This window comes from Hypanus sabinus, chromosome 2 (assembly GCF_030144855.1).
Source record: "Hypanus sabinus isolate sHypSab1 chromosome 2, sHypSab1.hap1, whole genome shotgun sequence".
Classification (NCBI taxonomy): Eukaryota; Metazoa; Chordata; class Chondrichthyes; order Myliobatiformes; family Dasyatidae; genus Hypanus; species Hypanus sabinus.
The window spans coordinates 84,874,552-84,896,266 of record NC_082707.1 but is presented as its reverse complement, the minus strand read 5'-3'; the positions used below and the strand labels follow the sequence as shown (position 1 = coordinate 84,896,266).

General features: G+C 43.6%; 1 protein-coding gene across 1 annotated transcript in view; it reads right to left on the bottom strand.

Annotated features, from left to right (window-relative positions):
- Positions 1-9,917: 9,917 nt before the first annotated feature.
- The window catches only part of LOC132380455 (protein mab-21-like 4), a 90,526-nt gene continuing 78,728 nt past the window's right edge, over positions 9,918-21,715 (bottom strand). Inside the window, exons 3-6 of the mRNA XM_059949264.1 lie at positions 19,824-20,046; positions 17,693-17,846; positions 15,892-16,257; positions 9,918-12,144 (exon numbers count right to left, since the gene is read on the bottom strand). Coding sequence (XP_059805247.1) covers positions 12,052-12,144; positions 15,892-16,257; positions 17,693-17,846; positions 19,824-20,046 — 836 coding nt within the window. The 3' untranslated portion in view covers positions 9,918-12,051. The remainder of the gene's footprint in view (positions 12,145-15,891; positions 16,258-17,692; positions 17,847-19,823; positions 20,047-21,715) is intronic.

Sequence of the window (21,715 nt, the reverse complement as noted above, 5' to 3'; positions counted from 1 at the left end):
CCCGGTGTGCGATGGTGAACCATTTGTCCGGCTGCCGGCTGCTGTGCCGAGCTCAGAGCTGGCTTCTGTCAGCACGCTGTCACGGGACAGCTCAGTTACCCGATCAGGTGTAGTCATGCAGGGAGGTTGGAAGTACTGCACAATGCTCAGCCTGCATTAGAGATAATTACTCTCCAGCAGACCACCTCCTGACCTTCGTCTCCTACCATCTGCCAGACTACTGAAAGATGGACTGATAAACTGCTTTCTTTTGAGAGCTGAAAGGATAGTTGCTTTTCTGCACTGTCATGTATCACATTTCTCCTCCTGTCCCATGGGAGCAGGTCATAGAGTCATAGAGCTCGGAGACAGGCTGTTCGGCCCATCTGGTCCATACCCACCATTGCTTCCTGAGCTAACCCTATTTGCCTGCATTTGGCCAATATTACTCCAAATCATCCCTATCCATGAACCCATCTGTGTCTTTTAAACACTGTAATTATATCCGTCTCCTCTCCCTCCTCTGGCAGCTCATTCCACATATACACCACCCTCTGTGAGAAAAACTTCCTACTCAGGTTCCCTTAAATGGTTATCCTCTCACCTTAAACCTATTCCCTCCGTATTCCAGGGGGAAAAATCTTGACCATTTACATTATCAATGCCCCTCAGAATTTCATAAAACTCAATGTCACCCCTCAGCCTCCAGTGCTCCGGGTAAAAATGTCAAGATTCAAGATTGTTTCATGTCATTTTCAGTACATAAGTGTAATAGAGAATGAAATAATTGCTACTCCAGATCTGATGCAATACACAAAAAAACAACAAAATAAAATAAAGTACACAATAATTTAAAAAGACACAACAAATACATAAGATAGCTTATATAAATTGATCAATTGTATGTCTATAAAGTGACACTAGACACAGGAGTGACTGTACTCAAGGTGGTTGAGAGGAAATAATAAAGTAGTGGTGCTGGGGTTTGTGAAGGGGCAGGTTAGTGGGTGGAGGTGTTGATCTGCCTTACTACTTTGGGAAAGTATTTGTTTCTGAGTCTGGTGGTCCTGGTGTGGATGCTAAGTAGCCTCATCCCTGATGGGAGTGGGACAAGCTGTCCATGAGCAGAGTGGCTGGGATCCTTTGTGATGTTACTGGCACCTTTCTTTATGCATGTCCTTCACAGCGGGAAGGCTGTGCCAATGATACTGATGCACCATCAATAACTCTCGGAGACATGAGGCGAGATATAGGCTTTTATTGGCTGGAAGAAAGAACAAGCAGTAAATGACCACCACACTACATCCTGGAGACTGAGGCCGGGGCGGTGTCTCCAATCGCCTTTATACTGGGGTCTGTGGGAGGAGCCTCAGTCAGTGGGAGGAGCCACAGGAGCAGTCAGCGGGGGGGGGGGGGGGGGGGGGGGGGGGGGTCCAGACAGGTATATGTAGTTCACCACAGATACATTAGGCAGTTTTGTCTACCTCTTGAAGACCCTTCTTGTCCTTTGCAATGCAATTCCCGTACCACACAGTGACACAGCTCATTAGGATGTTCTCTACTGTGCATCGGTAGGACGCGAGTATTGATGTGCAAAGTCCAGCTCTCTTCTATCTCCTCAGAAAGCAGAAGCATTGTCCTAGACCATCCAGCCTCTACTTATAACTCCATATAACCTAAGTCCTTCATCCTTGTCAACCTTTCCTGCACCCTGTCCACCTTAATGATATCAGGCCACAGACAAACAATCAGGTCAACAACAAACTGCTGGAGGAACTCAATGAGTGGGGCAGCATCTGTGGTGGGAAGTGGACAATTGACAGTTTGGGTCAAGCCCTCTCATCTGGACCTGCCTCAACTTTCCGTTTCCCTCCATTGATGCTGAGTTCATCCAGTAGCTGTTTGTTGTTCCAAAGTTTAGCATCTGCAGTCTCTTGTGTCTCCACTGTTGGGATATTGGTTAGCAGCCCATAAAGTTAGTATCTGTTATGGTGGGGTTTATACCTCAACTGCACCTGGGAAATTAGAACTTTCTGAGCTTTGTGGTTGAATAAAATTGCTGCTACTAGACCCACTGGGACGGAAGACTGTTCACTTTGAAAACTATACAGCAAGATGGTGATGCTTGGAGGACGCGTTCTCTGTGTTCAGGATCTATAAGGAATTCATGTACTCTCCTTTTGCCTTTCAGCCCAATGATAGAGAGTTATTTCAGGAGTGAGCACTGATAATTTCTCCCCTCCCCTCTCTTTTTCTATTCCCCATTCTGTCTCCCCTCTTGCCCCATCTCACTGTGGTGACTCTCCTCCTCCTCCCCTGTCTCCCCTGTCTCCCTTTCCTATCAGATTCCTTCTTCTTCACCCCTTAGCTTTTCCATCTCTCACCTCCCAGCTTCTCACTTCATCTCCCCTCCCTCACCCACCTATTTTCCTTGCTCACCTGACTTCACCTATCACCTGCCAGCTTGTACTCCTCACCCCACCCCCAACCTTCCTGTTCTGGCTTCTTCCCCCTTCCTTTCCTGACCTGATGAAGGTTCTCAGCCTGAAATGTAGGTGAAGTGGGAGTTGGAATGTCTACCAGGAAAGCTAATGCTAGGACCTAGGAGCTGATCCTGGTGTCAGGAAATGTTAACTGTTGCAGGGAGGTAAACACATAAATAAACCCCATCTACAAGCAGCTGCACACGGTCAGTGCTCAGAGATTACATACTGCTTAGGGGGTTGGATTACAGGGAGATGGCAGGAGACTGCTGTTGAAAAAAAAAGCCACGACTGAATTGCGGAGCAGACTTGAAGCGGTGAACGGCCCCCATCTGCTGTATCTTATGGTCTCTTAAAGTCAAATTATGTAATATTTCATTTCTCTGACATCCTGCACAATTCTGATTGTTTAACCATGCCTCTCTGCTATTCACTGACACTTTCATTTCTGTTAAGCAGCTCGGGGGGGGGGTAGAATTATCTCCTCCCTGATCTTAGAAATTCCTTCATGTCACAAAGGTGGTTTTGAGCTGCTATCTGCACGATGCAGCAAGGATCAGTTACTGCCTGTAAGAATGCTAAGACTGAGAAGTTCAGCTCCATAATCATAGTCACGCCCATTGACAAAGCACGCGGGAACCTGGCATAGGCAGGTGCTCCGTGTGAGGCAGCTGGCAAAGCTCACGGGCCACCTGTGTCACACTTCAGACACATTGCTCCTCAGATATGTGGAGAAGGGGCTGAAAAGTTTTGAGTGTTAGGTACTCTTGGCCAAAACCCTGGTACGTTCCTGTGTGTTCCTCAGGTAAGGAGACCCTGCTTCCCAGCCCTCTCTGCTGAAAGAAAACTAATAATTCAAACCATAGAGTAACAGCTTGGAGCTCAAATGGCATCAGAGCATCGAGAATATTAAGACTCAGTTATTCGAATAATCTGGAGTTTTTAAAACATCAGCAATTTGACAATGACGCCATCAGATGATCTGAACCAAAGATTTGACTCACAGAATGGAAGCTCTGCCATCATTACATAGTTTGACTTGCTTTTCAGTCCAGTCAACATATTTCCTTTGGAATGGCCTAGTGCAGCACTTGGCAGCTTAAGCAGAATAAAATGTAACAGGTCAACTGGTTACTGCAGGACTAATCTGTAATGATCACAATACACTACCTTTGCTTCCCCATTGTTCTCATTCCTGGAATTCAGACAATTTCAAATATTTTTACACAATAGAAGCTTGCTGATAAGAAACACACACAAATTTTCTGGAGGAACTCAACAAATCAGGCAGCATCCGTGGACGGGAATAAACAGCCAATGTTTTTGAGCTGAAACCTTTCATCAGGGCTGGAAAGGAGGGGGATAGAAGTCAGAATAAGCTTTTTTTGTTTGTTTCCATTTTTTTAGAGGATTATAGAGCATGTCTGTAGGGTTAGTACTTTGCTCTGAGTGTCAGATGTGGGAATCCTGTGAATCTTCCAGCCTTCCCGATGGACACATCTGCGCCAGGCACACTGAGGTGCAGCTCCTGAGAGACCATGTTAGGGATCTGGAACAGCGGCTCAATGACCTACAGCTTATTAGGGAGAGTGAGCAGGAGACAGAAAGGAGCTACAGGGAGTTAGTCACCCTGAGGCTGCAGGAGTTAGATTGGTGGGTGAGTGTTAGGGAAGGGAAGGGAAGGGAAGAGCTCAGATAGTAGAGAGCACCCCTGTGGCCATCCCCCTCAGTAATCGTTACCTCGTTTTGGATCTCATTGAGGGGGATGACATGACAGAGGACGACCACGGTGATTGGATCTCGGCCATAGAGCCTGGTTCCATAGTGCAGAAGGGAGAGAGAAAGATGAGGAATGAGGTAATCATAGGGGGACTCCAGGGTGAGGGGAACAGACAGGAGGTGCTGTCTGCTTTCTAGAGATACCTGCATGGTGTGGTGCCTCCCAGATGCCAGGATACGGGATGTTTCGGATCGGGTGCAGAGTATTCTGAAGGGAGAGGGTGAACAGCCAGAAGTCTTGGTACATGTTGGTACCAATGACATAGGTAGAAAAAGGGAGGAGGTCCTGAAGAGAGAATTCAGGGAGTTAGGTAGGAAGCTGAAAGGCAGGATCTCTAGGGCAGTAATTTTAGGATTGCTTCCTGTGCCACGTGCTAACGAGCGCAAGAATAGCATGATCAGGATATTAATGTATGGCTGAGAGACTGGTGTAGGGGGCAGGGCTTTGGGTTCCTGGATCATTGGGGCCTCTTCTGGGGGAGGTACAACGTGTACAAAAAGGATGGGTTACACCTGAACCCAAAGGGGTCCAGTATCCTAGCAGGCATGTTTAGTAGAGCTAGTAGGGAGGGTTTAAACTAATTTGGCAGGAGGATGGGAACCAGAGTGACAGGGCTGAGGAAGGGGAAAGCAAATAAATCAAAGATAGTGTGCAGCAGAGATAATATTAAGGACAGGCAGGAGATTATGCTTAATCACAGCCAATGGGATGAGTTACAGGCCAATAGAGGCGTGGTGCAGTTAAAATAGAAAGCAACAAATACTGAACTGAAAGTGTTGTACTTGAATGCACACAGCAAAAGAAATAAAATAACTGATCTCAAAATGCAGCTACAGATTGGCAAATATGACGTTGTGGCCATCTCTGAAACTTGGCTAAAGGATGGCTGCCATTGGGAGTTGAATGTCCAAGGATACACAGTGTATCAGAAAGATAGGTTAGTAGGCAGAGGGGGTGGTTGGTGTAGCCCTGTGTATAAGAAATAATATTAAATCATTAGAAAGGATGACATAGGATTGGACGGTGTAGAGTCTCTATGAATTGAGTTAAGAAATGGCAAGGGTGAAAGGACCCGAATGGCAGTTGTATACAGGCCTCCGAACAGCAGCCGGGATGTGGGTTACAAATTACAGCAGGAGATAGAAAAGGTGTGTCAGAAGGGTAATGTCATGATAATCGTTGGGGATTTTAACATGAAAGTGGATTGGGAAAACTAGGCCAGTACTGGACCTCAAGAGAGAATTTATAGAATGTCTAAGGGATGGCTTTTTAGAACAGCTTGTTGTTGAGCCCACTTGGGGATCAGCTGTGCTGGATTGGGTGTTGTGCAATGATCCAGAGGTGATAGGAGACCTTGTTAAGGAACCCTTAGGGAACAGTGATCACAATATGATTGAGTTTGCTTTGAAATTTGAGAAGGAGAAACTAAATTCCAATGTGTCAGTATTTCAGTGGAATAAAGGAAATTACAATGGCACGAGAGGGGAACTGACCAAGGTTGACTGGAAAGGGACACTAGCAGGAAGGACAGTAGAGCAGCAATGGCTGGAGTTTCTGTGAAAAATGAGAGAAGTGCAAAACAGATATATTCCAAATAAGAAGAAATTTTCAAATGGAAGAAGGACACTACAGTAGCTGACAAGCGAAGTCAGAGCCAAAGTAAAAACAACAGAGAGGACACAGAAGGAAGCCAAAGCTACTGAGAAGATTGGGGAGCTTTTAAAAACTTGCAGAAGGAAACTAAGAAGGGTTGTTAGGCAGGAAAAGATGAGTTATGAAAGGAAGTTGGCGATTAATATCAAAGAAGATACTATAGGCTTTTTTAAGTATATGAAGGGTAAAAGAGAGTTGAGGGTAGATATAAGACCAATATAAAATGACGCTGGAGATATGGTAATGAGAGACGCAGAGATGGCAGAGGAACTGAATGCGTATTTTGCATCAGTCTTTACTACAGATGAAGACATCTGCAGTATACCAGACATTCAGAAGCGTCAGGGAAGTGAGGTTAGTCCAGTGAAAATTATGACTGAGAAGGTGCTCAGGAAGCTTAATGGTCTGAGGGTGGATAAATCTCCTGGGCCTGATGGAATGCACCCTCAGGTTCTGAAGGATGTAGCTGGAGAGATTGCAGAGGCATTAACAATGATCTTTCAAGAATCAATAAATTCTGGCATTGTACTAGATGACTGGAAAATTGCAAATGTTACTCCACTATTTAAGAAGGGTAAGAGGCAGCAGAAAGGAAACTATAGACCTGTTAGCCTGACATCAGTGGTTGGGAAGTTGTTGGAATCAATTGATAATATTACAGAATACCTGGAGGCACATGACAAGATAAGTCAAAGTCAGCATGGTTCCCTGAAAGGAAAATCCTGGCTGACTAAACTTCTGCATTTTTTGAGGAAATTACAAGCAGGGTAGACAAAGGAGATGTAGTAGATGTGCTGTACTTGGATTTTCAAAAGGCCTTTAACATGGTGCTGCACATGAGGCTGCTTAGCAAGATAAGAGCCCACAGAATTACAGGGGAGTTACTGGTGTGGGTGGAGCATTGGCTGATCAGCAGAAAACAAAGAGTGGGAATAAAGGGATCCTATTCTGCCTGGCTGCCGGTTACCAGTGGAGTTCCACAGGGATCGGTGTTGGGACCGCTGCTATATGTCAATGATTTGGACAATGGGATTAATGGATTTGTGGCTAAATTTGCCGATGATACAGATAGGTGGAGAAGTGGGTAGTGCTGAGGAAACAGAGAGCCTGCAGAGAGACTTAGGTAGTTTAGGGGAATGAGCAAAGAAGTGGCAAATGAAATATAATGTTAGTGTATGGTCATGCACTTTGGTGGAAAAAATAAACAGACAGACTATTATTTAGATGGGGAGAGAACTCAAAATGTGAGTGCAAAGGGACTTGGAAGTACTTGTGCAAGATACCCTAAAGATTAACCTCCAGGTTGAGTCAGTTAAAAAGGTGAATGCGATGTTGGCATTCATTTCTAGAGGTATAGAATATAAGAGCAGGAATGTGATGTTGAGGCTCCATAAGGCATTTGTGAGACCACACTTGGAGTGTGCAGTTTTGGCCTTATTTTAGAAAGGGTATACTGACATTGGAGAGGGATCAGACAAGATTCACGAGAATGATTCCAGGAGTGCAAGGATTACAGTATGAGGAACGTCTGGCAGCTCTTGGGCTGTATTCCCTGGAGTTCAGGAGAATGAGGAGGGATCTCACTGAAACATTCCAAATGTTAAAAGGCCTGAACAGATTAGATCTGGCAAAGTTATTTCCCATGGTAGGGGAGTGTAGCACAAAAGAGCACGACTTCAGGATTGAAGGACGTCCATTTAAAACAGAGATGCAGAGAAATAACTTTAGTCAGAGGGTGATAAATCTGTGGAATTTGTTGCCATGAGTGGCTGTGGGGGCCAAGTCATTGGGTGCATTTAAGGCAGAGATAGATAGGTTCTTGATTAGCCAGGGCATCAAAGGGTACGCGAGAAGGCAGGAGAGTTGGGTGACTGCAAGAATTGGATCAACCATGATTGAATAGTGGAACAGACTCAATGGGCCAAATGGCCTGCTTCTGCTCCTATACCTTATGGTCTTAAGAGAGTGGGAAGAGGGAAAGGAGTACAAGCTGGCAGGTGACACCACCTGAAGGGGAAGGTGGGATGAAGTAAGAAGCTGGGAGGGAACAGCTTAAAGAAGTAGAGGGCTGAAGAAGAAGGAATCTAATAGGAAAGTGGACCATGGGAGAGAGGGAAGGAGGAGGTGAACCAAAGAGAAATGATAGGCAGGTGAGGATGGAGAGGGTTGAGAGGGTAACTAGAATGGGGAGTAGAAAAAAGGGGAGGGGCAGGGGGAGAAATGTCTGAAGTTAGAGTAATCAATGCTCAGGCCATCAGGTTAGAGATTACCCAGACAGAATATAAGTTGTTGTTCCTTCAACCTGATTTTGGCTTCATCATAGCTGTAGAGAAGGCCATGGACAGACATATCAAAATGGGAATGGGAAGTCAAAATGAAATGGCTAGTGAGAAACTATGTATGTAATCCTGGAGTCTTTATTAACTTATAACCTTTGTACCCGACAGTGGCCAATGCAGTGGATTGGTCTTTTGCAGTGGATGGAATGAAGGTGCCCCAGTGTGTGTCGGGCCTTAGCAATGCAGAGGAGGCTGCATTGAGAGACTCAGATACAATCACAAGTGAAATGTTGCCTCACTTGAAAGCTGTAGACATAGACGATGCATTTGTCAGACTTGTAGGGAGAAGTACCAGGAGGGAAATCAGAGAAGATGGACAAGTGGTCAACAGAGTTATGCAGAAAGTGATCTCTATGGAAAGCAGTGGGGAGGGGGGGCGGTGAAGGGAGTGAAATATGTACCAACTGGTAGGAATTGTGTTGGAGATGGCAGAAGTTACAGAGAACAATGTATTGGATTCAGAGGCTCATGAGTTGGTAGGACAAGATAAAAAGAATACTATCCCTGTTCTTACAGCAGGAGGATGGGGTGAGGCAGATGTGAGGGAAATGGAGGAGATGCAGGTGAGGGCAGTATTGATAGTGGTGGAAGGTAAACCCTGTTCTTTGAAAAAAGGAGGACATCTCAGATGTTGTAGAATGGAAAGCCTCATCCTGAGAACAAATGCGGCGAATATGGAGGAACTGAGAGAGGAGATTTTTACAAATGACAGGGTGGAAAGATGTCAGTGGATTGCCAATCTCCAGAGATGGAAACAGTGAAATCAAGAAAGGGGGAGAGGGGTCAGAGATGGACCAAGTAAATCTGAGGGCAGGGTGGAAGTTGGAGGCAAAGTTGAAATTGGGCGCAGGAAGCAGCACCAATGCCGTCGTCAATGTAAGCTATTGGCTCTGCTCTCTCAAAAATGCTAAGTGCACTCGGTTAAGCTCAGAAATTGAGCAATGAATCTCCCTGCCAGGTTTTGCAAAGCAATTATTGGAAAGATTTTGTTATGAATTCAGCAAAGTGACTTTGTTTATGGCTTCAACATTTACAATAGCTGACTTTCTGGTGATCGTGGCACTCCCAGCACTCCCATCCTAAACAGATACATTTAGCTCCAGTTAATGGAATGAAGGAGAGTTATTTAGCATACCAACTATTTGTTCCGCCCTACCTGCACTGTTCACTATGTACGGAGATCAGATTACAAAGAACTATTCTAGGAAGGCAGTGAATCTTTTGAAAATAGTTGCTAGAGATTTGGCTACCTGAAAACATGTTAAATGGGTGATGTTTAATGAGTTTATCAAGGAAATCTAGGAATAAGCTCTGAGATAAAATGCTTATAGTGGATCAGTGGTTATATTGCATTGAGGAGTAGACCAAAGGGGTATCCACAGCCGATTCCTGCTTAGTTTCTTACAGTTTCCAGTTTGTGACGTTAAACAGTCCTGTAATGGCTCTTAGCATTGACTTTGGTATAGTTTATTTAATACATGATATTATATTTATAAAAAATTGCTAGGAAAACCCAAGGACATAAAGAAAGTCACAAAAAAGAACTTCCTACCAATGTGAATTGATATAAGATTCAACTTGTTCTTTTTAGTTCACTCCAGTTACATTTGTTAACTTCGGAATCTTAATGCAAAAATGGCAACATATATTAATACAATATCTTTAATGCGATAAAATGTTTTAAGTTACATGCAGGGCTCAATCTTGTCATTTCTAACCATAGACTAACTGCTAATCATCCAAGAACATTGAAGGTGTTAATACTGCAAGGAATGAGATCGATGTTCCATCTAATCATCAATAAGTTTAATAATGCGCACCAAACTTCAGCCAACAGATTCCAAACTGGAGCAGCTCTCCTCATTCTCACAGCTCTCCTTGTGTGATTCCAAGGATCAAAGCAATGAAGCTTTAATCATTACATTTAGGACACAATAATACATAAGACATAAAAAATAACAAGGAACAGTTTATTTCTACCTGATGCCATACAGATTGTGAGAGTCATAGGGATGGCTTCTCAATATATACAGTGTAATCAGCTTAAAGGAAACGTTTCATTCTATCATCATGATGTGCAACAGGACGGAAGACAGTTCTTACATACATATGTACAATATACACAAAAGAGGTACCAGATAGTTTATGTTTCACGGCGACGGCACCTGTATATGTACAGTAACTACAGAGAAGAGAAATAACTTAAGCCTGCCTGGCAATAGTTACCTTTCCCCTGAATGTCAATTCTTGTACAGTTACATACAAAGCAGGTCCAAAAACTTCAAATAAAAAAAGCTATAAATACTAGAAATACAAAACAAATACCAAAATAAGATTGCTAGAAACAACAGATCCGGCAGCACCTAAGAGAAAGAGATTTAATATTTCAGGTCAAAGACGCTTCATCAGCACTGGGAAAGAAAAAAATACAGAGGAGGTGGGAAAGCAATGGATAGGTCACAAGGAATATCTGCGATAGGATGAGGCCAAGTAACATGGATAGATGAGGACTGTTATTGATGTCCAACAAGTCAAGCCGTGCCAGTGAAGAGAGAAAGAGACTGAGCCAATATCACAGGTGTATGGCTTAGAGCAGAAATGGCCAATCCTGATACAGGCAGAGAATATGAGCTACCTGAAGGTGGAGAATTGGATACTGAGTCCCGCAGTCTGCAATATGACTAGATGATAAACCAGTTTTCCCTCAAGTTTGTTTTAACAGTATAGGAGGCTATAGACAGGTTAGAGTGAGAATAGGGCGGAGGATTAAAATGGCAGGGACACAAACAGTGTCACTCCTGGGAATTGAATGCATCTGTTCCACAAACTGATGGCCCAGTCTGTGACGCAGGGACCCCATTAAGAACATGGAATGCAGTGCACCGGATAAAATAAATGCAAGTGAACCACTGCTTCACTCAGAAAGCCTGCCTGGCCCCTTAATGATGGGAAGGAAAGAGGGGAAAGGATTGATATCTCGCATCCCCTGCAACATAACACTAGAAAGTGGTGGGTAAGAAGAAGATGATTGAGGTTTTGCAAGGGAAACTGTTCCTTTGGAACTCTGGTGATGGTGTGAGGCTGGGGAAAATGGTGAAGGATGAACTGTTGAATGCGGAGGCGGAATTAGTGGCAGGTCGTTACTCGGTCCAGGAGGAGAGAGGGTAAAGGCAGAATTGTGGGGAATAGATGGAATGTGATTAAGAGCTCTGTCCACTATGCTAGATGGGGAACCATGGTTTAGGATGAAGGGACATTTTTTTAGAGGAACCCATTTGGCAAATACGTACTTCTCTGTTCCTCAACAATGCAAGTCATGGATTTGTTTAAGGTACTCTTGGGCGTTTTATAAACTGAGTGTAGATACTCAAACTGATCGATGTCAAATTTCACATGTACAAGCCAGGCCATTATACAAAGAATTTGCAGTATGCTTTTCAAAGGCTGGACATAACTACAGAGTTTGGATTTATCAGCATGAGTATAAACTATGTAGTGAAGGAACAGGGATTGGATGAACAGTCATCATACCTCTTGATATCTTTAATCATTTGTTCAAATATAGTAAGCATTGTTTTAAGAGCTTTTGTGATTCATTGTATAGTAGGAGTGGCCATAGGAATGTGGTATGTTCCACGTGGGGTGCATTCTGTTGTAACTATGGCTGTGGGTAAGTGGTGCAGACTGTAGTAATGTGCCTTGTTTTTAATCTGATCTGTAAAATATGCAGACATGTGGCCTTCTGTAATCAGTTAAATTGAACCACCTTCTTGGGTCGTGATGAACTTTGTTCCTGGCTGACGAAGGTCGATCGTGGCTATGATGAATCATTCACCAGTTTGGTAGTTTTGGACCAGACAAGTTGCATGGCTCCAATTCTGTCAGGATCCTGGACATGGTAAACCTGAAACTAGAGATAGAGAGAGAAAATTAACATTTGAGGTACTCTTTTTTTTCTCACCTGGTAGAAATGAAAACAAATACAGATGACATGTACTGCTCTTGATTCCGGCAAAATGGCCAGAAGGCCTGAAAAGATCCAAAGTACTTCTTTGACACATATTTGTTCTAAGCTCTTTATTCTCAGAGTGAGAGGCAGATTTTAAAAGAGGTGAGTGTCGGGACTCTGTGTTTAGCTTCAGCTTGCAGGAACTGAGAAAAGGCAGGAGAGCAAATTGTTAGCTGAAATTGATGGGTTAATTGGCAGCAGCTGAGGCATTGCACAGATAGAGCAGTGGGAATGGTAGTTAGGGCAGTGGGTTCAACTGAATGGGGTGAGCATGTTGGGCTGTTGCCAGCTCGATCTCTAAATAAACAATGTGTTCGGCTGCAGCACTGTATGGACAACATTTGAACTGAAGCTGGATGACCGACAGATCATTCCAGAGACTGGGGGGGCGGGGGGGGGTTGATAAACAGAATCAGAATTCTGTTACCGGGAGGCAAGCACACCTAGGCTGCAGGAGGTAGCCATCAGGGAAGAGAAAGTCAATAGGCAGACGGTGCGGAGTACTCCTGTGGCCATTCCTCTCAAATCCAAGTATGCTGCTTTATATACCATTGGTGGGGGTGGCCTATTGGGGAAATCTGCATCAGCCAGGCCTCTGGCACTGGCTCTGCGGCTCAGAGGGAAAGGAGGAGTGCGGTAGTGGTAAGGGAGTCACTGGGGGATCAGAGAGGAGATTCTACAGATGTGAAGGAGCCTCCTGGCTGCCTCCCAGGTGCTGGGGTCACAGACATCACAGGCTATAGCATTCTGAAGGGGGGGGGGGAGCAGCTAGAAGCTGTGGTCCACGTCATTACCAATGACATAGACAGGAAGGATGGCAATGTCCTGCAAAGTGAGTCAGGGAGTTAACTGCTAAATTAAAAGACTGGACCTCCGGGGTGGTGATCTCAGGATTGCTATCCATGCCACATGCTAGTGAGGCAAAAATAGGAAGAGAGTGCGACTTAACGTGGTAAAGGAGATGGTGTAGCAGGGAAGGCTACACTGGGATTTTTCAGTCACCGGGCTCTCCTCCAGGCACAAACGGGATGGTTCACAGCTGAACCGGAGGTAGACCATTATCAGGCACACAGCACGAAAACAGACTCTCTTCATTGAATGGCTCACATTCCAAAGCACCTGTTATCTCTAACTGTAACCCAAGCACTGATTTGCTTGTGCTGTTCTGGGAGGGGTAAGCAAGAGATGCAGAGGGGTGGGAGGACAGCAAGTTGAGTGGCTGTGAGAAAAGTAGATGTTAAGCCAACAAGCAAAGGTGGAAATTGAAAGGTTGAGCATGGTGTGACTGATGGCCTCAGGCGTACCTGTTTCAATACGAGGAGTAACATAGGCAAAGCATGGATTAGCATGTGAAATTGTGATGTTGTGGCCATTAACGAGACTCGGCTGTGAGAGGGAAGGGTGAATTAATGGAAAGTGGTGAGGGATCCAGCCAGGAAAGAGTAGGAGCTGTTACTTCAACAATAAGGAATAGATGAGGAGTATAGACACATAGAAAACCTACAGCACAATACAGGCCTCCCAGCCCACAAAGTTGTGCCAAACATGTCCCTACCTTAGAAATTACTAGGTTCACCTATAGCCCCCTTTTTCTAAGCTGCATGTATCTATCCAAAAGTCTCTTAAAAGACCCTATCGTATCCACCTCCGCCACTGTAGCTGGCACCCATTCCATGCACTCACCATTCTCTGCGTAAAAAAAACTTACCCCTGACATCTCCTCTGTACCTACTCCCCTGCACCTTGAACCTGTGTCCTCTTGTGGCAACCATTTCAGCCCTGGGAAAAAGCCTCTGACTGTCCACACGATCAGTATCAGAAATGAAAACCCGTACAATGGAATAGAATGAGTTTGGAATTTCAAAACAATTCTCTGAATAAACTCATCAGCTTTACAACACAGATTTGAATGTTGGTACCCTTCTCAGGGCAGCCAGTGAACAAATGGCATAAACTAATACCACGCTGGCTCTTACTTCATGCACTTTTGTTAATATTGCAATGATTGCTGTATGATCCAGCTAGGTATTAGAATCCTATTTACTGTACCTATCAAGTGGGTAAGAACTACGGAGAAAAAGTTGGGAGAATAATTATAACCCTTTCCGTTTAGCAGAGCCCAGGCAGTTAAAATTGTAAAGGTTGGTTACCCAACAGACTTCTATAGTCTGCATTCTCAAACTGCTCTTTTCCATTAGCAGAAATGACACTTGGCCAGAGCTGGCAGGGCTGTGCTTTACACACACAAGTTCTGATTCTGTTATGTGGTCCCAAAAGCAGTTTTAACTGAGAACTGAGCAGGAAAGTTCAAACCATCCATACACGTCCTTCAATGATGTGAATGCAGGACTTAAAACCTATTTCTGTCTACATCACTGGCTTCAGTATGGACATCTCACACAGAGGACTGTGTAAACCTGCTATCAGGAACAGCCCAATTTCTATCTTTGATCTCTCTTTTTTCCCCTTTCAAGGTTCTTTTGAAGACCCTGACCAGGAGTAAAACGCCGACTTCAGTTCTTTGCGGGAATGGGACCCGCTCTCGGGGCATCACGACCGGCTTCTTTTCGATGTGCCAAGGACTAGTGTGGAAGACTAGTGTGGCTTCAGGGTGCCGGATTTCCATGGCCCCGGAAGCAGGTGGATTTGAGGCTTTGCTGCACGCTCGAGGGCTCGGTGAGGGAGGGGTGCTGATGCTTTTTTGTTGGTGGGGGAGGGGGATCGTCGTTTTGCTGCTGCTTGTGTGTGGGAGGGGGCAGTTGGAGGGTCTTTGGGGCTCTAACATTTAACTGTCATTCATTCTTCGGGGTACTTCTCTGTTTTTGTGGATGCTTGCAAAGAAAAAGAATTTCAGTATGTATATTGTATACATTTCTCTGACATTAAATAACCTATTGAAACCTATTCATGTCCTGTAAGCTATGATGTGTTCAGAAGCTTCTGACATTGATCACTGAATGTTGTTCAGTACCAGCACCTTAAATCATCCATGAATAGCTGAAATTGCTTTTTCCCTCAGCTCTGTCTACCAAAGGACAAATTCCAAATTTAGTGAAGAAGTAATTGTGCTAGAAGGGCTATGCTATTCTGTATGAGGCCCCCACTTTACCCTCCACGGGAATGCAAGGCCAATAGATGAGCTTTACCTTGTTTAATGGTGTTGTGCCTGACTGGGAATGCATGATTGAGTCTAGTGGAGGGAATTTTATTCTGTACCAAGCCTTACAATCTCTGATCTACAAGAGCTTTGATAAAGCATGCATGTTGACAAGAGACAAAGGACTGCTGATACTGGAATATGGACAACAAATGAGAAACTCGAGGAACTCATAAACATGAGATTCCACAGATGCTGGAAATCCAGAGTAACACCCACAAAAGGCTGGCAGAACTCATCAGGTCAGGCAGCATCCTATGGAGAGGAATAAAGAGCTGACATTTCAGGCTGAGACCCTTCATCATTTATGGAAAGAAATGGACAGTTAATATTTTGTGTAGAGACCTTTCAGCTTGGCTTCTCCATATTATCGTCCAGGAGTATCAGCATTCCTTCTCCTCCACCCCCCCCCCCCCACAGAACAACTGAGCTCTCCAGCTTCACATATGTCAATCTACCGGATTATCACCTCAGACTTTTGAAAGACTTACCTTGTTCAGAATAATGTCAAAGTAAGCTGTGTCCCAGTAAAGACCTTCAGTGTCCTGGATTTGCAGCAACTTTTTAACATAACTGTCGACATGCCAGTGCTGCACGGGGAGGAGGTGGGTCAAATGTATCTGGAGGCTTTTCTCAGGGAAGCCAGCAAACTCCTCTACCTTCTTATAGATGGTGTCAAAATCAAGCTGTGGCTGATACTCTTCATAGAAAACGTCGATCTCAGGTATGAAGTAATTGGGGAGTTTCCTGAGCACAAGGCACCGTAACAACACCACCAACATCCGATAAACAGAAGATTCCAGGTCAACCCAATCTTTTGACGATGGAAAAAACTTCATGGCCCAGAGTAGCACCATCTAGCAAAATTAAACAGATAGATGATAACCAGAAAGTGATTCATCTAGGACACTATCATTCGCTGAATTCAGAACGTCCTTGACAAGCATGGGTTTCCTACACGCATGCTGTTCTTCACTGAAAAAGCCATGGCATGATTCCCCTCCTTCTCTCGTTGAGATGGTTTACATTTAAAAAGATTCCCAATAGCAAGTTGAATGGACACCTTCTCTTATGGGCCACGCTAGCAGAATTGGTCACTCTGCTCTCTGCCTTTTCCACAACTATTTTATGCTCAGAGACTACAGTTTCATTTGCCTGACTGACATCCTCCAGCATTTCAGAGATTGATGGGAGAAGCTGGAGAACTGACAGGCCTATGTGTACTTCCTCTCTGCCTCTCCGCTGGAATGGCACGGTAGTGTGGTGGTTAGCACAACACTTTGCAGTACAGGGGATCAATTCCCATCGCTGCTGGTATGGAGTTGGTGTGTTCTCCCTGTGACCGCGTGAACTTCCTCCCACAGTCCAAAGCCCAAATGGTTGGTAGGTTGATTGCTCCAGTGATTAGGCCAGCATTAAATCAGGGATTGCTGGGTAGCATGGCTGGAAGGGCAGAAGGGCATACTCCTCACTGTATCTCAGTGAATAAACAATATAACCAACATGGTATCATCAGGGATCCGCTATCACCGTAATCCTCCTGAGAGCCATCTGAGTTCTTCAGCCAGACCATCCATTAACCCGAGTATCTTTCTGACTTTGTTAGCGGGCTGACCTTGATCACACCTCTGTGATTTGTTATTGACTGCACACCCAAGTTCAAAAGACAGAACTCGGCTGCTTATTGCAATACTGTTTTAAATACGTTAACGTTTTAGCCAGCTCTGCTCAGGTTGTGCATCAAGGCTTTGAATCAGGACTCCATTGTTCCTTCTTCAGCCTGCGCATCTGAGCACAACGTGTTGGCTAAATGAAACATCAAACTTTCTAATAAAATGAAAAAGTGTGAATTTTGTTCTCAGAAAATAGACAGGATTACTTTTCTCCTCCTTGGTTGAAAACCAGCTGTTCTCTGTGCTGGGATCCGGGTGGTCCAGGCTGCTTTGCAAAGGAAATAAGCCTGTGGGTTATGTTGCAATGCTAAGGATCTGAAATGCAGCGATCCCAGCGGTGAGCAAGTGCACACAACCCTGTCAATTCTCCAGCTTCTTCCATCAATCCATGAAATACTGGAAGCAGGACTTAAATCTCCAAGCCTCTTGTCACATGGTTGTGCACAGATAAAGACATCAAACAATTTCACAGGACAAAAACAAGTGACACATCTGGAATTACAGCTGCCATTCTGTGTTTAATCTATGTTTAAGTCCTGGATAATTACGATGGATTTAATTTCAAAGAACTCTTATCACAGAATTGATAAGCACTGCCATGCTGAAGGCAGGCACTCACCTGAAGCTGTTTAAACGTGAGTCCTCTCTTGAATTTCTCTGGAAACCAATGATCGGACTTAATTCTGTCCAGAAGACACAGGCTTTCAAGACGATGCCCTCCGTCGTCATCTGCTTTCTCAAGCAACTTCTTCATTGGTCGCTCAAAACAAAACCTGAATTTGAAATAGATAACAAGTGTTCCTTTTATGGAAACAGCACAGTCTTTCCAAGCCAACAGAGATTGATCTTAAAGTCTATTGGGTCTATGCAGGCAAACAGATGGTACAGCCTGTGGTTACTCAGCATGGCTGTAGACGTTCACTACCACTATTCAGAGTGGCATTGGATACCAACACTACTTTTACTAAATGTGATCTTGGAAATTACTGTTGCTTCACGCTGAGCAGTCGGGAGATGAATAAAGTTCAAAGTACGTAGCCCACAGGAAGTCGGCATGTTTCACTAGCACCATCTTGCACGTTCCACACATTGTGGCACCGGATGTTTCCCCTACGGTTCCTCACAACCAGACAATTACCATGAGTATGGTACTGAACAGCAAGGCAACTTTTCACTACAGTAGTTTTGGAAATCAACATTCCTGATTTGGGCTACAACACTGCAGATCAAAATTTGTTTTGTCTTTGCTTTTTAGCAACATAGAAGAAGCATTGGGAGCGCAAATAATTCCTGAAATCATAGAAATCTTTAGACCAAATGGTGATGAATGGGGTTAGTCGAGATAAGTGGTCTGCATAGATGCTGTGGGCAGAAGACCATGTTTACCTCCTGTATGACTCCACTCACAGTGGTATTGGACATCAACACTGCTATTACTGACTGCAATATTCACTGCAGAACTAGATATCAACACCACAGCTACTCACTAGTACTGGCACTCTACTCACACTCCACTCACCGTTGTCACTGGAATTTTAGACACTGTACAGTGTTTTACAGCAGTACTGTAGAATTGGACATTACCACAACTGTTGCACACTGTGGTTTTGGAAAGTAAATCTATTTTATTCACCAGGAAATTGAACAGCAACACAATTGTTACCCAATGTAGTATTGGACTTCAGATGATCTGTTCATCTTTAAGATAGATTCCATCTGTAACAGTTTATTAGACTACCATGTCATTTCTGAGATTACCTTCAATGTAGCTCTTTGCCATTTCTTGGACTAACTATACCAAGGGATGAAATATGGTCCTTGTAAATGCAAATAACCAGGGTGTATGGATGGAGAACTATTCAAAGTGGAAAGTCCTTCCTGTTAAACACTTAAGGACCTAAGGGAACTCACAATGTTATCAGCATTGATGTCTTTAACCACATCCCATATAACCGTATAACAATTACAGCACAGAAACAGACCATCTTGGCCCTTCTAGTCCATGCCGAATGCTTACTCCCACCTAGTTCCCTTATCTTTCTCACCTCACTTCAAGTCCAAGTAACTCAGCAGATGATGAATTGTTGGGATTGAGTTCAAGGGCTAACCTATATCCAAAATTCTGTTTTCCAGGAAAGAGTTTATGTTTCTGTGGCAATACTGAACTTGAATCATCAAACTCAGGTCAATGTCCCAAAGTGGAGAGCTCTCTGATTGGTTGCATCACAGTTTGGTATGGAGGTCCCAAAGCTGTAAGGACAGTAAGAGATTTCAGAGGGTCCTCTCCATCACGGGCACGTCTCCCCACTACTGAGGACATCTTCAAACGGCAGTGCCACAAGAAAGCAGTGGCCGTCATTAAGAACCCTCACCATCTGGACATGTCATCTTCTTATTACTATCATCAGGAGCCTGAATACCCACACTCAGTGCTCTTACTACCAGCTTCTTCCACTCTGCCACCAGATTCTAAATCGTCCATGAACACTACCTCGCGAATCCTCTTTCAGACTACTTCAGACTTAGGTTTATTATCACCGGCACATGATGTGAAATTTGTTAACTTAGTGGGTTTACTTATTTGTGTTGTAATTTATAGTACTTGTTATGCCTGCAGAGTACTGCTGCCACAAAACAACAGATCTCATGATTAATGTCAGTGACAGTAAGCCTGATTCTGACTCTGACATCTAGATAACTTGACGAACCGATCACTGTAAATCAGTTGCTCTAATTATAGTCACATTTACCTCCAGTGATAGTAAGTTGCATTGCTGATGTCAATGTTCGCGAGTGTTGCCCGACTAAGTGACTCTGGAAAGATTTTCTCAAGCTGGTTTCCATTCCCCAAAAATGTCTCCACGGCTCTCCGAACTATTGGAATGATATTAACTCGCAAGGGCTTTATTAAGTTTCTTAGAAGCAGAGTTATCCGGGGACCATCAATATTTAACAAAGAAGCATCCAGATCTCCTGTGGAGGCAAAAGGTGTACTGAGGTGAGAAGTTACTCTAAACCAAGCAAGGCATTGGAATAAACTTGCTACATTTTCTTAGTCACTCAAACAAAGAGCCATGATATCAAGCCATATTACTACTATAAATTCCTATTAGCTGAATAAAAGACCTAGATTTCACGATAGTTAAGCATTTAAGTTCTAAGGAAAAAATTAGTAAATTTGACCCAAATAAATCTTTATTTTGATAACTGATATAATTTTAAAAATGCTGGAAACATTCAGAAGATCAGGCAGTATTTATGGAAAGAGAAACAGAATTGATATTTAAAGTCAAAGAACCTTTGTCAGAGTTAACTCTGTTTCTTAGGCAACATTTCTATTGTTCTATCAATAGTAAAATGTAATGAATGGCAAATGTCCACAGACACAAATTGAATGATCCCAATGCTAGGAAGTTTTGGCTGTTAGTGATCGTCATGTAGAGTGCAACATTCAGATAAGTTATTATATTCTTCCTCTTGTGCTTTGTGGTGCATCAGGCAGCAACCTTGCCACTTATTTAGCATTTTGTCTGCTTTTGTTTTATGAGACTGAGTTGTTAATTCAATGCTCAACCCAGCATGGATGGAAAGTGTGCAAGGAGCTGGCTGGATTTGAACCCAGGACCACTCGTCATGAAACCCATTGCCCATTGCTGATGCCACTACACTACCAGCTGGCAAGATCATTGCATGGTTTAAGGTAATCCATTTGAGACTCTAAGCATACAAATTTGTTGCTTGTTGGAAAGATTGAGGTAAAAGCCTGGATCGTAGAAAACTTTTTCTGTGTGAAATCATTACCTATGTGAGTCCAGATGCCTTCTGCCCTGAGGTCGTCTGAATTTCCAGCAACATTGAACTTGAAGATTCCATTCAAAAAGTGTTGCCATCAGTATTAACACTGATACACCTACTTACTTCTAAAAGCACAAAATGTTAATTTGGAAATACTTCTGGGAAGTATGTGAATGGTGTCGAAGGAGCTTTGGAACTGCCTTCTAAAGTGCCTATTATTAGCCCAGTGGTTCTTCAAAAGGTGTCCTTCAGAAGGATACCATGGGTTGTGTTTTTTTTGTAGCTGCTGAGCAGAATTCACTTCCTAAAGCCGAGAACTCTAGTTTATATCAAGAATGTATCAGGTGCACATCTGACATAAGGTTTAACTTCCAGTTAAATATACCCAATCCAACTTTGCATTTGACATATTTTCTCCTGGAATGATCATTAATGCTTTTTTGGCTATTAAACTGAATCTTGAATTAATAACACTGGAAAAATAGAGCAAAATAATCCAATTTCTAATTCCTACTCACCTAACTTAGCAGAAAGGAACTTGCTGATGTAATCAATGTAGGCTCTTTAGACTGAAAGTATTTGCCTCAAGTGGAAAGAGGTACTGGAACCAGAAGATACCTCAGAAAGCAAGAGTTTTACTTTTTATTGTTCATTGTTGTTCAGAATAATCAGCAGTATTCCTCTCAGGCTCACAACAAAACTTTTGATTCCCTTTCTCTGATGTTAATTCTCTTCTCTTCTTTCTTGACACCTCATTCTTTGAGACAACACCAATCTTCCACCTCCACCTCCACAAACTCCTGCTAGATTCATGCAGGGTGATGAGGTAGCACAAGGCAGGTATGTA